This window comes from Saccopteryx bilineata, chromosome 1 (genome assembly GCF_036850765.1).
Source record: "Saccopteryx bilineata isolate mSacBil1 chromosome 1, mSacBil1_pri_phased_curated, whole genome shotgun sequence".
Classification (NCBI taxonomy): Eukaryota; Metazoa; Chordata; class Mammalia; order Chiroptera; family Emballonuridae; genus Saccopteryx; species Saccopteryx bilineata.
The window spans coordinates 149,633,025-149,647,350 of NC_089490.1; the positions used below are offsets into that span (position 1 = coordinate 149,633,025).

The 14,326-nt window shown below is 47.6% G+C and overlaps 1 protein-coding gene and 1 long non-coding RNA gene across 6 annotated transcripts in view; one reads left to right on the forward strand and one right to left on the reverse strand.

Moving 5' to 3' along the window:
• The first annotated feature begins 234 nt into the window (after nt 1-234).
• Nucleotides 235-6,439, forward strand: LOC136320180 (uncharacterized). Of its 2 annotated transcripts, none has more exons than XR_010728273.1 (3): nt 235-321; nt 1,149-1,350; nt 5,843-6,439. It is a non-coding gene; the product is annotated as an uncharacterized lncRNA (long non-coding RNA). The 2 variants fall into 2 exon arrangements; XR_010728272.1 differs by having other exon boundaries at nt 6,104-6,439.
• Nucleotides 6,440-10,994: 4,555 nt separating this feature from the next.
• Nucleotides 10,995-14,326, reverse strand: part of KANK2 (KN motif and ankyrin repeat domains 2) — a 28,804-nt gene continuing 25,472 nt past the window's right edge. For all 4 annotated transcript variants that reach the window (XM_066273725.1, XM_066273708.1, XM_066273722.1 and 1 more), the window contains one exon: nt 10,995-13,035. In XM_066273725.1, coding sequence (XP_066129822.1) covers nt 12,982-13,035 — 54 coding nt within the window. In that variant the 3' untranslated portion in view covers nt 10,995-12,981. The remainder of the gene's footprint in view (nt 13,036-14,326) is intronic.

Here is a 14,326-nt window from a genome sequence, read left to right on the forward strand (position 1 = left end):
CGCCCCTTTCTGAAGAGCCCATTTCCATTGGCTAGATTCTCCGTCAGTCACTAGCAAATGGGGGACGGCCCCTTGTGACTTGGCCTAATACGCCTGCGCTGGGATCCTCCATCAGTCATCAACAGTGACCAATCAGCGGAGGGGGAGGGGGATTGCCTCCGTGATTTCTGCCTGATGCGCTTGCGCAGGCTGGAAAGCCGCTGCAATAGGTTAAAGCTGTTTGTTTTTTTAGGTGGAGCTCCTGCTGCAGGAAGGGCAGGTTTCCGTGGGCAAAGCGGTAAACTTCTAGTGGAGCTGAGGTTCTGCAGTATGCGTGATTCTGTAAGGGACTGCATAATAAGATGGAGTCTATAATCCCAGCTTTGCCACTTATTCTTGTAGTTGGGTTACCTTGAACAGGATTTTAGAAGGAGAACCTGCTATGAAGGCAATAAAGCAGGGTCATAGGATTGTCGCAAGATTTGGGGTGGGGGAGGGAGGTGACTTTAGGTCGTATGATCAAGCCCTGGCGTGGTAGCTTAGTAGAGCATGGTTCCAACATGGCAAGGTTGCAGGTTTTGGTCCTGCTCAGGGCACATACAGGAATCAAGCAGTGAATGCATAAATAAGTGGAACAACAAATCGATGTTTCTCTCTCGCACTCTTTCTCTAAAATCAATAAAATGGAAGAAAAAGAAAAAAAGCTCGTCCTGGCCAGATAGCTCTGTTGGTTAGAGCATTGTCCTGAAGCAGAGGTTACTGATTTGACCCCCATTCAGGGCACATACAGGATCAGCTCAAGGTTCCTGTCTCTGTCTCTCTCTCCCTCCCTCCTTTCTTCTCTCACTAAAATTAAGTAAATAAATAAAAGTGATAGATACGTGAATTCCAAACTGCCCTCTTGATGTTCTGCTTATCTGTTAGACCTCACCCTTACTGGACTATTGCCCCTGAGACAGAGGAATTCCAAGAAGCTGGCAAGCCCCCCAAGGAGGAGCACTCCAGACATACCAGGACTTTTCCCTCAGTATCCCCTCAGCCTCTCCCAAACATTATGTAACTTGCCCCTAGTCTGTAACTGGTATGCTCTTCTCCCCGGGAGAAGTGACTGGCAGGGTTCCGAATCCTTTCAATAAAGCCTGTTACTCTGGTCTTTCGGACTCCCACAGATTCCAACATTTGATGCCGAAACCTGGGACAGGGTACTAACTGCCTGGACGATCCCTCTTTGCCATCCAAACTTACAACCAGAAAAACAATGGGCAGCGGCAGCTCGTCCTGGGCTTACTCCCTGATTCTGTTTGGACATGTAATTGTAGGTCGATTGGCCAGCAGTCTAACCCTGTCCTGAACCCCTGCTGGAACAGAAAGGTAAGGACTTTCTCCCTCCCCTTCCCCGGTTAGCCTCCAAATTTCTCTCTAAAAACACCCCTTCCTGGGCCCTGGCCGGTTGGCTCAGCGGTAGAGCGTCGGCCTGGCGTGCAGGAGTCCCGGGTTCGATTCCCACCCAGGGCACACAGGAGAGGCACCCATCTGCTTCTCCACCCCTCCCCCTCTCCTTCCTCTCTGTCTCTCTCTTCCCCTCCCGCAGCCGAGGCTCCATTGGAGTAAAGATGACCCGGGCACTGAGGATGGCTCTGTGGCCTCTGCCTCAGGTGCTAGAATGGCTCTGGATGCAACAGAGCGATGCCCCAGAGGGGCAGAGCATTGCCCCCTGGTGGGCATGCCGGGTGGATCCCAGTTGGGCGCATGCGGGAGTCTGTCTGACTGCCTCCCTGTTTCCAGCTTTGGAAAAATGAAAAACAAAACAAAAATAAACCACCTCTTCCTGGTCGGACAGTTTTTACTTCAGACCCCATATCTACGTATGAGTGGTCTGCCTCTACTCCTTTATGGACTTCTACGAAAGTCTAGGTGCGCCTAGCCAGGCCCCTCTCCTACACCCGGGATCTCAGCCTTGGGGTGATGACCTCTTGTCTGAGACTCTCTTTCTATCTCACCAGTCTCCTCTACTGTGGGCTCCTCTCAGTCCAAACTGTCCGGCCAGACTCCCCTCAGCTGTGTCCTCAAAAATCTCGCCAAACTTGGCCTGACCTCAAACCAAAAAAACTCATCTTCCTTAGTAATACAGCCTGGCCTCAATATAAATTAGACGACTCCCACTGGCCAGAGAATGGAACCCTTGATTACAATATCTTAAGAGATCTTTACAACTTCTGCCACCAGCCACCAGACGGGAGGACATCAGAGATTCCTTATGTATGCAGGCCTTTTCTTCTCCCTTCTCTCCTGTCCTTAATTTCTGTACTGTTTGTTCTACACGCAGGCCATTTTTGGCCAGAGAAACCTCCACTCCTAATCTGTTCTCCGCGGACCCTCAACTCTCTTTCTCCTCCCCTGCTGGCCAGGGGCCCCTCCCTTCTCCACTGTGTTCTTAAATCCCTCCTCCATCCTTAAAAGTTGTGTCTTCTGCTGCGGTGCCTGTCTCTCTTCTTAGACCCCTCCCCACTGGCTTTGGCTGTATTTTACCCATTTCGCTCTCCCCACCAGCTTCCGCTACAGCTATGCCCTTCTCCCCCTCGTCCTCTCCCCTCTCCTCAGAGCTCTAGCACTTTAACCTCCCCCTCCTCCTGCAGATTCTGACTCTCTTTCTTTCCATACAGCTGTTCACACTGTCCATCTGTCTGCTTTCTCCCTTCCTCCCTTTTATGCTGGCAACTCCCTGCCATTTCAAAAATCTTAAAAAAGCAGAATTGTATATTAAGCTATGTGAGTAAGTAATCCGTCTTGTCTCTGTTTGTGAGAAAATATCTCTAGTATAATTTGAATTGAAACAAGTAAAGCGCGCTCATTTAAATTCCTTAATTCATAACTTTTATGTAAAGTCTTTGTTTAATGTGTAACTGTGTCTGTTTCTAAGGTCTTAAACCAATAATTACCCACCTCTTAAACCAGGTTTACTCATCCCCATGGACTCTTCCTGCAATACCCCCATCCTTCCTGTTCGAAAACCTTCAGGGGCTTATCGCCTCGTACAAGACTTACATCTAATCAATGAGGCTGTAATTCCCCTCCATCCAGTAGTCCCTAATCTCTACAGGTCTTAGACCTCAAGAATGCCTTTTTTACCATTCTTTTACACCCTGACTTTTACTTTCTGTTTACCTTTATCCGGACACTAATACAGCCCAGCAATTTACGTGGACTGTCTTACCCCAGGGGATCAAAAACAGCCCACACCTGTTTCGGCAGGCACTAGCTCAGGATTTAGCAGCATACAATCTCAAAACCAGTACTCCCCTATAATATGTAAATAATCTACTCCTCTGCAGCCCCTCCTTGCCTGCCTCAAGGAGACACACCGCCACCCCTCTTAACTTCCTCACTATAAAGGGATATCGCATCTTCTCTGCTAAGGCTCAACTTCATTCTCAGTCCGTAGTCTATTTGGGCATCGCCTTAACCCCCACCACCTGAAGTCTCACCCTAGATTGAACTCAGACCCTCCGCAGTCTCCAACCACCTACCACCACATATTAAATCCTTTCTCTCCTCAGTCTAATAGGCTTCTTTAAACACTAAATTCCCAATTTTGCTCTCTTAGTCAAACCCCTCAGTGAGATCTTCTGAGCATGGCTTTTAAGGTCTATTATGACCAAGGAAGTAACAGGAAAGGCAAATAAGGCCCAAAAGAAGTCAGGAAATACCAGCTTTTGGCATGCATTCTTAAAGGCTCCAGTGCCGTAAAGGGCTTAATAGGATTCCATCAGGGCCCTGCTCCAGAGTGGAGAAAAGGTCATTGAACTGAAGCCTGCCAGGCTTCCCGGCCCCATCAAGGGACACACCTCTGCTGTGGAAAGAGGGACACGAGAAGGTAAGCTGCCCCCTTGCTCCATGGAGGGAGGGTTCAGTCTCTTCTAGCCCTGCTCCAGCTACCTGTGACCTGACCTTGCCCAGCTTACTGCAAATTGCCACTGAAGGCCCCAAGGGCATCGTTCACAAGCCTAAGGTATTTTTTCCAAGTAGCAGATAAACTGATCTCATTTCTTGTAAACACAAGGGCCTTGCCTGAATATTTAAGTTTTATTTATCCCTCGAAGATCTCTACTGTGGGTATTGACAGTCTGATTTTGTTGCTTTATTTAATATAGTATAGTATATTTTAGTATAGTATCTCCTTTAGTCCTCTTATCTCAATGCCCCATGCCTATTATAGGCTGGGACCTGCTGCTGCTAATTCCAGCTAGAAGGAGTGGTCACTAGAACTTAAACTCTAACTGCAAAGTGTAGAAATGTAACCACCCTTTCCCTAAGTACTTGCAGGATTTACAGATCACTCAGCAAACTGTTCAGAGACTGTCCAAGAGGTATTTTCAGCAGTACATCACTCAAGGACTAACTTTCACATAGACAGGTCCACACACCATAATTCTGACAACTCCCACTGCTGCTAAGGGCGACTCTTTCCTCCACCTGGACCAGCTGGAGCTCAGAAACAGAGAAATGAAACCGACCCCTTGTCCTTCTATTCTCTATTCACCTCTCATCCTGTATCAGCCAATCAGGGGCTTTCTACTCATGTGAGACCAACACCTACATGTGTCTCCTGACTAATTGGACAAAAACCTGTACCCTAATCTATCTCACCCCAAATATCAACCTAATCCCACCCCATGAGCCTCTTTCAATTCCTAGTACAGTACCCGTCAATCTAAGGACCAAACGAGTTATACAGGTAATCCCTCTTCTTGTTGCTTTAGGAATCTCTACAGAAGTAGGTCTAGGGGCAGGGGGACTGGCCACTTCCCTGTCTTATTCCTACTCTCTCTTTCTCTGAAGCCCAGCAAATTTGTAAACATGAAATCTGGTTTTACACAAACTGGGTGTCTTGACTATTGCCTTTCATTAGTCCACTCACTCTCCTATTTATTTTTCTAACTTTTGGACCCTGCCTCTTACGTTTGTTCACTAGTTTCTTACAGAACCGTATGCAGACCTTCGCCAATCAGAAAATTGGAAAAATCTACCTAACGCTACACACCAACCCTGAAACCTGCCCTTCCGAAACAGAAAAATCTGAAACCCTATATCAGCAAACCTCCTAAATCCTATCTTTCAACGCCTACAGGCCCCCTAACCCTAAACCTCTCCCATATCCCTGAAGAACTAGGAGAATGAATAGCATTCACCTCTTAACGCTTCTCAGTCTTTTTACCCTTCACATAGTAAAGGGACAAGATCGCTGGGTCTTCTTGGCTGAAGAAGAGCCTACAAATGGATATGAAACATTTCTTTTAGCTCAAGCTAACTGCTCTCTCCAGGGCTGCCAGGAAAGAATATCTCCAACTTTACCATGGAAGAACTTTCACCCTCCCCACCCCCCCACCCCCCCACTATACAATCCTCCTTATCTCTTTATTCCTGATCTCCAAATACTTGCCCCCTTCTTTATCAAGTTCCTACAGGCCCGGATGAGAGAAATCTGTAGGATTACCTACAATCAAATGCTCCTACACTCCTATTCCCCAATACCCCAAGGAGAACTTCACGAGGGAAATATTAAATAGGTAGGGATGACAGCAGGAAGAAGCTGCCCCTCACCCTGAGAAGTTCCCTCCTGAATGTTCTCCAAACCCCCTTCCTTTTCAACCACACATATTCAGTCCTTCTAAGAACTTACACCAACAGGTTCCCTGTCTCTAAAAATCTCCATATGTCCTCCCATTTGAGAGGAACCAGACCAGCACATCTCATGAGGCTCATCCAGGAGACGATGTAATCCCATGTCACTCTGTCCACTCGGCACTCGCAGCAAGCAATGCACAATTATTACCTCGCAAAATTTTTTTACTTCTTCACTCAGGTTTTCAGAAACATTGCCTGGTTCAGACCTTACAGCATGGAAATTGATGACCTCCTTAACTGGATGAAGGACTTGGCTTGGCAAGGTTCCCTTCTTGAGTTCTCTCCAGAAGCAATAATTTTCCAGTTTTTTCTCCTCATCACGCCTCACCGTTTATTATAAAATTAATAACTGCCTTTCTTTTATATGTAACCACACAGTTGAGAAATGATAGATCCATGAATTCCAAAATGCCCTCATGATGTTCCGCTTATCTCTCAGACCTCACCCTTACTGGACTCCTGTGTCCCCTGGCCGGGAATTGAACCCAGGACTCCTGCACGCCAGGCTGACGCTCTACCACTGAGCCAACCAGCCAGGGCTCTGATCTAATTTCTTGTTTACATCGCCCCTGAGACAGAGGAATTCCAAGAAGCTGGCAAGCCCCCCAAGGAGGAGCACTCCGGACACACCAGGACTTTTGCCTCAGTATCCCCTCAGGCTCTCCCAAACACCATGTAACTCGCCCCTAGTCTGTAACTGGTATGCTCTTCTCCTGGGAGAAGTGCCCGGCAGGGTTCTTTTCTTCCTTTCAATAAAGCCTGTTAAAGCCTGTTACTCTGGTCTTTCAGACTCCCATGGATTCCAACAAAAAGAAGCTCCTAGCCTTTGTCTCATGGACCAGCTAAAAGATGTAGAAGTCATGACACTTGACTTGTATCCTGCAGAAATACTGGTGTCTGGGCACAGAGCCTGGTCCCCAGAGTTAGCACTCAAGGCCAGTGTTGCTCACTCTCCTAATGGCTGAGCATTGGATGCTGACATTGTTCTGTCACAATCAGCTGTGTGCCCTTGGTGACTGGGGCTTACCTTCTTGCGTAAAGGCAGTGGGGTGGATTACTTAATAAAGCACAGTGAACTAAAGAGGAGATAAGACCTTGGGTTCAGTTTCTAGCTCTGCCAAGTGACCTTGGCAAGTTTTAATTCTTTCTAAGCCATGGGCTAATGATAGCTCCCTTATCAGTTGGGGGTGGGTATATAAGAGATAAGCTATTCAAGATTGCACAACCATAGCCTGATGGATATAAATGCTCCAGTCAAAAAGGGTCACTCGGCCTTGGCCGGTTTGCTCAGTGGTAGAGCGTTGGCCTGGCATGCAGGAGTCCCGGGTTCGATTCCCGACCAGGGCACACAGGATAAGCGCCCATCTGCTTCTCCACCCCTCCCCCTCTCCTTCCTCTCTCTCTCTTCCCCTCCCACAGCCGAGGCTCCATTGGAGCAAAGTTGGCCCAGGCACTGAGGATGGCTCTATGGCCTCCACCTCAGGCCCTAGAGTGGCTCTGGTTGCAACAGAGCAACGCCCCAGATGGGCAGAGCATCGCCCCCTGGTGAGCATGCCGGGTGGATCCTGGTCGGGCGCATGTGGGAGTCTGACTGCCTCCCCGTTTCCAACTTCAGAAAAATACAAAAAGAAAAAATAAAAAGGGTCACTCACCTCCCTTCCAAAAAGCAAAGCTAGAACCACTTCACAACCAGTAGGATGGCTACTATTAAAAAATTTAAAAAAAAAACCCAGAAAATAACAAGTGTTAGCAAGGACGTGGAGAAGTTGGAGCCCTTGTGCATTGTTGGTGGGAATATAAAATGGTACAGCCAATATGTAAAACAATATATGGTTCCTCAAAAACTTAAAAAGAAATATATCACCTAGCAATTCCACTTCTAGGTATATACTCCCCAAATTGAAAGCTGGAAGTTGAAGAGATATCTGTATACCCAGCATTACTGACAGTAAACAAAAAAGGTAGAAACAACCCCAATGTGCATTGTTGGCTGAATGGAGAAACAAAATGTGGTATAGACTATGGACTATTTATTCAGTCTTAAAACGGAAGGAAATTCTACCACATGCCACATGAATGAATCTTAAGGATAAAATACTAAGTGAAGTAAGCCAGACACAAAGGACAAATACTCTTTGGTCCCTAGAGTAGGCAAATTCAGAGACAGAAAGAATGGTGCCAGAAGCTGGAGGTGGGGAATGAAGAGTTTAATTGGGACAGTTTCATTTTGGGAAGACAAAGACATGGTGGTGATGATGCACAGCAATGTGAGTGTACTTAATGCTACCAAACTGGACACTTAAAAAATGGTTTAGATGGTAAATGTCATGTATATTTTACAATTAAAAGAAATTGGATAGTGAAAAAAAATTGGATAGTGGCCGGGAATGGATTATTAAGCATTAGCTGAACAAAATTAACAAAGAGGACAAAATGGTCCCAGGCAATTACTTATGAAAAACAATTTTTTAAAAAAAATTTCGGCTTGCCTGACCAGGTGGTGGCGCAGTGGATAGAGCGTCGGACTGGGATGCGGAAGGACCCAGGTTCGAGACCCCGAGGTGGCCAGCTTGAGCGCGGGCTCATATGGCTTGAGCAAAGAGCTCACCAGCTTGGACCCAAGGTCGCTGGCTCCAGCAGGGGGTTACTCGGTCTGCTGAAGGCCCGCGGTCAAGGCACATGTGAGAAAGCAATCAATGAACAACTAAGAAGTCGCAACGCGCAACGAGAAACTGATGATTGATGCTTCTCATCTCTCTCCGTTCCTGTCTGTCTGTCCCTGTCTATCTCTGCCTCTGTAAAAATAAATAAATAAAAAAAAAAAAAAAAAAAAATTTCGGCTTGACCTGTGGTGGCGCAGTGGGTAAACCATTCAAACTGTAATGCTCGGCTTGCCCAGTCAAGGCACATATGGAAGTTGATACTTCCTACTCCTCCCCACCCCCCTTTCTCTCTCTCTCTCTCTCTCTCTCTATTTTATTATTATTATTATTATTATTTTATAGAGACAGAGAGTGAGTCAGAGAGAGGGATAGACAGGGACAGACAGACAGGAACGGAGAGAGATGAGAAGCATCAATCATTAGTTTTTCATTGCGCGTTGCAACACTTTAGTTATTCATTGATTGCTCTCTCATATGTGCCTTGACCGCAGGCCTTCAGCAGACCGAGTAACCCCTTGCTGGAGCCAGCAACCTCGGGTTCAAGCTGGTGGGATTTTGCTCAAACCAGATGAGCCCGCGCTCAAGCTGGCGACCTCAGGGTCTCGAACCTGGGTCTTCCGCATCCCAGTCCAACGCTCTATCCACTGTGCCACCACCTGGTCAGTCTCTCTCTCTCTCTCTCTCTTTAAAAATCAATAAATACAATCTATTTAAAAAAAACTTTTTTTTCCACCTGGCGCAGTGGATAGAACATCGGACTAGAATGCGGAGGACCCAGGTTCAAGATCCCGAGGTCACTAGCTTGAGCGCAGGCTCATCTGGTTTGAGCAAGGCTCACCAGCTTGGACCCAAGGTTGCTGGCTTGAGCAAGGGGTTACTCGGTCTGCTGTAGCCCCCCGGTCAAAGCACATATGAGAAAGCAATCAATGAACAAGTAAGATGTTGCAATGAAAAACTGATGATTGATGCTTCTCATCTCTCTACGTTCTGGTCTGTCTGTCCCTATCTATGACTCTCTCTGTCTCTGTAAAAATAAAAATAATAATAATTTTTTTTTTCCAAAGGCCCCTTCTTGGCTCACAAACCTCTCTGAGAAACTGACAAGTGTAATAGACTTTCTGCTCAGAAATGCACAACTTTGCATAAACTCCTGTGACTTCCTAAAACCTCTGCAAGCCACCCATCATCTGGTTGAACAATCCAGAGGTAAAACAGAGGAAATGAGAAGTCAGGGGAGCAGCAATCATGAGTCATCAATCACCTTTGGATGGAGAGAGAGGAAGGGGCCTGGGGACAGGGGGCCAGCCCAGGATGCTCCAGTTCCTGTCCTACGCTAGAGACATGAGGATGTTCAGTTTGTGAAAAACCATGGAGCTGTACATTTTTTACATGACTAATGCACAAAATGTATGTTTATTATATCTAAAAAAATAAAACAGCAAAACATTTTAAGAAAGATCCAACATATTAGAAAAAAGTTTGGCAAGAGATACTCTCGCCTGACCAGGTGGTGGCGCAGTAGATAGAGCATCAGACTGGGATGCAGAGGTTCCAGGTTCGAGACCCCGAGGTCGCCAGCTTGAGCGCAGGCTCATCTGGTTTGAGCAAAAGCCCACCAGCTTGAACCCAAGGTCGCTGGCTCCAGCAAGGGGTTACTCGGTCTGCTGAAGGCCCATGGTCAAGGCACATATGAGAAAGCAATCAATAAACAACTAAGGTGTTGCAACGCGCAATGAAAAACTAATGATTGTTGCTTCTCATCTCTCTCCGTTTCTGTCTGTCCTTCCCTGTCTATCCCTCTCTCTGACTCACTGTCTCTGTAAAAAAAAAAAAAAAAAAAAAAAAGAGATACTCTCAAGTGGTTGACAGTGGAGGGTGTTTAAATGGGACCATGGCACCCTCTACTATGCCAACCATTTCTGTATTGTTTGAATTTTGCCTTTTACAATTGCTATAAATTATTTGTCACAAGGAAAAAGCAGTATGTAAAGATTTTAAGGTCTGCACTATAGCTGGGTTAGAACTTTCTGGCACAAAGGCAATGCTTTTCTCTCTCTGGAGCCCAATAGCCACCAGCCCCATATTAATTATACCAGGCACAAGTTAATTATAATTAACTTACATTTAAATGGAAACAGCCATATGTGGCTAGTGGTTACATTATGGGACTGGGCTAGGATAGAGCATAAGAGACTTTATTATAATAGTCTTGTCACTTTTCTTTGAACACAGCTTTGAACACTGTTCAAAATAAGTAAATTCTAGCCTGATCAGGTGGTGGCGCAGTTGTTAGAATGTTGGGTTGGGACGTGGACAACCCAGGTTCAAAACCCCGAGGTTGCCGGCTTGAGCACAGGCTCACCAGCTTGAGTGAGGGGTCTCTAGCTTGAACATGGGATCATATACATGACTCCAAGGTCGCTGGCTTGAGCAAAGGGTCACTAGCTCTGCTGCAGCCCCCTAGTCAAGGCACAGATGAAAAAGCAATCACTGAACAACTAAGGAGCTGCAATGAAGAATTGATGCTTCTCATCTCTCTCCCTTACTGTCTGTCTGTCCCTCTCTCTGATTCTCTCTCTGTCTCTGTAAAAAAAAAAGTAAATTCTAAAAAAGGTACCGATTTTAAAGCTTAAAGAGGACTATACTGAAACAAAGATCAGACAGATGTTGACATTATCATAAAGTAGCTTTATTAAATTCCTTTACTGCCTAAAAAATGATTACAAAAAGGAATACTTCATTTAAATGTAATACTGTCTTTATGGACGTACCGTGGTTGGAAAGTAAAGTTAAAGGTCATGAATACACATGAGAAGAGAATGGGGACAAAGGCTGGGCCCCTGCAGCCTACACGCCAAGCCCAGTGGGTACCAGAGAGAGGGGGACACAGGGACAAATATGGATGTACTGAGGTGTGTGTGTGCAGGGGTCAATGAGCTGCTTCTAGAAGCTTAAAATAAACACAGAGCCTGGCTCTGGGCCAGGATATACGGGCACATAACTCTACCACTTCTCAGAGCTGCCCGAAGCTGCAGCCTTCCATCGGATACCAGTGGTCACCCTCACGCAGCTTTGGTTTTGTTTTTTCTCCAACTTACACACACAAACACTCTCTCTCTCTCTCTCTCTCTCGCTCTGTCTGGGCTGCCTCTCTCCTTTGACCATCCAAGCTCTTTTGATCCCTTCGATCCAAATCAAAGCAAGCCAGATTCCATCAAGCCAAGAAAGCCACTTCTGTCAGAGGAAAGCCAGCCCTTCACTCTGTTGAATGGCCCTGTGAGCAGAGGGCCTGCTCTCTCCCCCTGTGGTCAACCCTGGCAGCCTGGCCCAGAACTGGACAAGGAAGGCGGGACACCCAGTAGCTAGGGGTCTTATTCTCTTGTCACAAAGGCACTTGTGGAGGATCGGAACCTAGCCCCTTTCCTTTTTTGGTTAACAAAAGGAAAGAACAGGAAAGAATACTATGTTGAGATTCTGGGGACAAAACAGGCCATTAAGGAAACTGTGAGTGTCTGGCGAGCCCCATTTCCAGCAGGCTTTGTTCCAGGCAGCTCCGGAAAGCCTGTAGGTTAAAAAAAAAACCCAGCTGGCCCCCCTTGTTTGGTTTTCAGCAAAGCCCTGCCTCTTTAGGTTTGTGCTGGGAGCCCTCCGGGGGCAGCCAACTTTTAATCGAGCACACATGGGGTTTCTGGAGCCGGCCCCATGCTCTGCCAACAAGTACACGGCCTATTTTCTTTCCTTTGAAGAGAGAAATTCTGGAGTCTGGGGAGGATCAGGACAACCAGTAACCCCGGTTCTAAGCCCAAGGACTCAGCAGCCGCTCTGGGAACAAGATTCATTTCCTGTGTCTCTAGGTCTGAAGGATTTTCTAGGAAAATTAATATTTGCTGGGGCCTCCATATAGGAAGGGTTCAGATTTCGGGGCAACTTCTTGAACTACTTACACATCTCAGCTGCTGGGTCTTGAGCCATCGCCCCTCCCCGTACTTGAATGGGGGTGACACTTGGCAGAGGCAGTGAGAAAGCAGAAGAAAGGACTAAATTTCCTACTCCAGGTGACAAGGACAGAATCCATTTTGTGAAGAGATGTCTGGAGGGAGGGGGGGGGCATAAACACTATTACATACCAGACAATTAAATGTGTGGGGGGGTAGGGGGGAGTTAAGCCACTCCAGATGCCACCCGTGCAAAATGACATTCAGGATTAAAATGAAAATATGCAATTCCAGTGACTTTCAAATCGGGCAACAAATATCCCCCGCCCCCGACGATGATTCAAAAATACAGTATTTTTTCCTCTCCTTCTCCTCCAGTCATCGCTGCCAGTAGATTGTTCTCAGTGTTCTTCATAAACCCACGCCCGAGCACCAGCCACTGGTGCCAATTTCTATGAGAACGTAGCTTTGGTCTGCACTGTGGCTGCTTTGAACTGGAGTACGGGGGTGGGGGAGAACCCGCTTTAAGCTGGAGTCTTGTCACTGTTGGGGGCTCCCCCTGGGAAGCAGAAGAAAAACCCACTTGCCTTTGAGACTTAGGCCTTGGTGGGTGTGGGGCTGGCCAGAGAGGACCAGGGACGAGGAACAAGGGAGGAGGAACGGTTCACTCTGGGGCTGATTGGCGCCTAAGAGGAGGTGTCTCTGTCTCCCCATCATGGCTACTCTTCTGCGGAGGACGATACAGGACTTTCATCATCTGCCATTGGGGCAAACTGAAACGAGAAGCAGAATTACTTGTTTGGCATCCTTGCCTGAGAGTCGCTGGCTCTGTTGGCTAGCCGTGTGGCTGCAGTGAATGACCAAGAGGCTGTGATCTTTTGGCCTCAAGGCGGTGATGGTTTTAGGGGAGATGCCTCAAAGAAGCAATCAATAAATGCAATAGAGGACTGTCATCAGGGAGAAGGGATGGATGGGAATGAAAGTGGACAGTGGGTGGTTAGGGAGGAAGGTGTCTGAGCTGAGTGATGCTGAGAGGGGCCAGCCCAGGGCATTTGGGGCAGAGGAAAGGGACCATGCAAAGGCTCTGAAGCAGGAGCAGTGCTGAGGCTGGTGTGGCAAGAGCTCAGTGAGTCGGGGGTGGGGTGGGGGGAGACAAAGGAGAGTGGGGTGGAGGTGAGGGCAGTTGTTCAGGGCCTGAAGGGCTTTAAAGACGACTGGCTTTTTCTCCAATTGAGGCGGGAGCCACAGAGGGCTGTGAGTAGAGAAGGGATGGCCTCTTGCTGCTGTGGGGAGAACAGACTGGAGGGGCAGTGGGGGCAGGAGCAGGTGGGACCAGGGCAGAGCCAACAGTAGTGGTCCAGGTAGACAATAATGGAAGATTGGCGTTCCTCCCTTAGGAGTCCCTGGGGGCAGGAGCACAGATCAGATCGCAAGGCAGCACCGGCCTCATCACCCCCATCTTCCAGTTGAGGGAACTAAGGTCCAAAGCTGATCCCAAGATATACTGAAGCCAGAAAACCTCAGAGCCTCAGAAGAACCTGGGAGCCAGGTGAAGACAGATGGCGTAGGTCTCTGCAACCTTCCCTCTCTTGGGCCATTTGAAGAATGGCTGTGGTCCACAACCCCTATCCTGCTACCCTTAACCCAACCCCAGATGTGCCTCGGGGCAGCCGGGGCAAGGACAAGGTGGGGCTGAGGAGGAAGGGTCAGCGAGGCTCCAGGCATCCCCAAACTATGGCCCTCGGGCCACATGCGGCCCCCTGAGGCCATTTATCCGGCCACCGCACTTCCGAAAGAGGCACCTCTTTCATTGGTGGTTAGTGAGAGGAGCACTGTATGTGGCGGCCCTCCAATGGTCTGAGGGACAGTGAACTGGTCCCTGTGTAAAAAGTTTGGGGACCCCTGCTCTAGACATTGGGCTTTCATTAGAATGCCCCAGGGCCTCTGCCCCTTCCTGGTTGTGAGACCTTGAACCAGGGATGTAGCCATTCTAAGCCTTAACTTCACCACCTAAAAAATGTAAATAATAGTACTTTATGCAAACAAATCAGATTATTGTGGAAT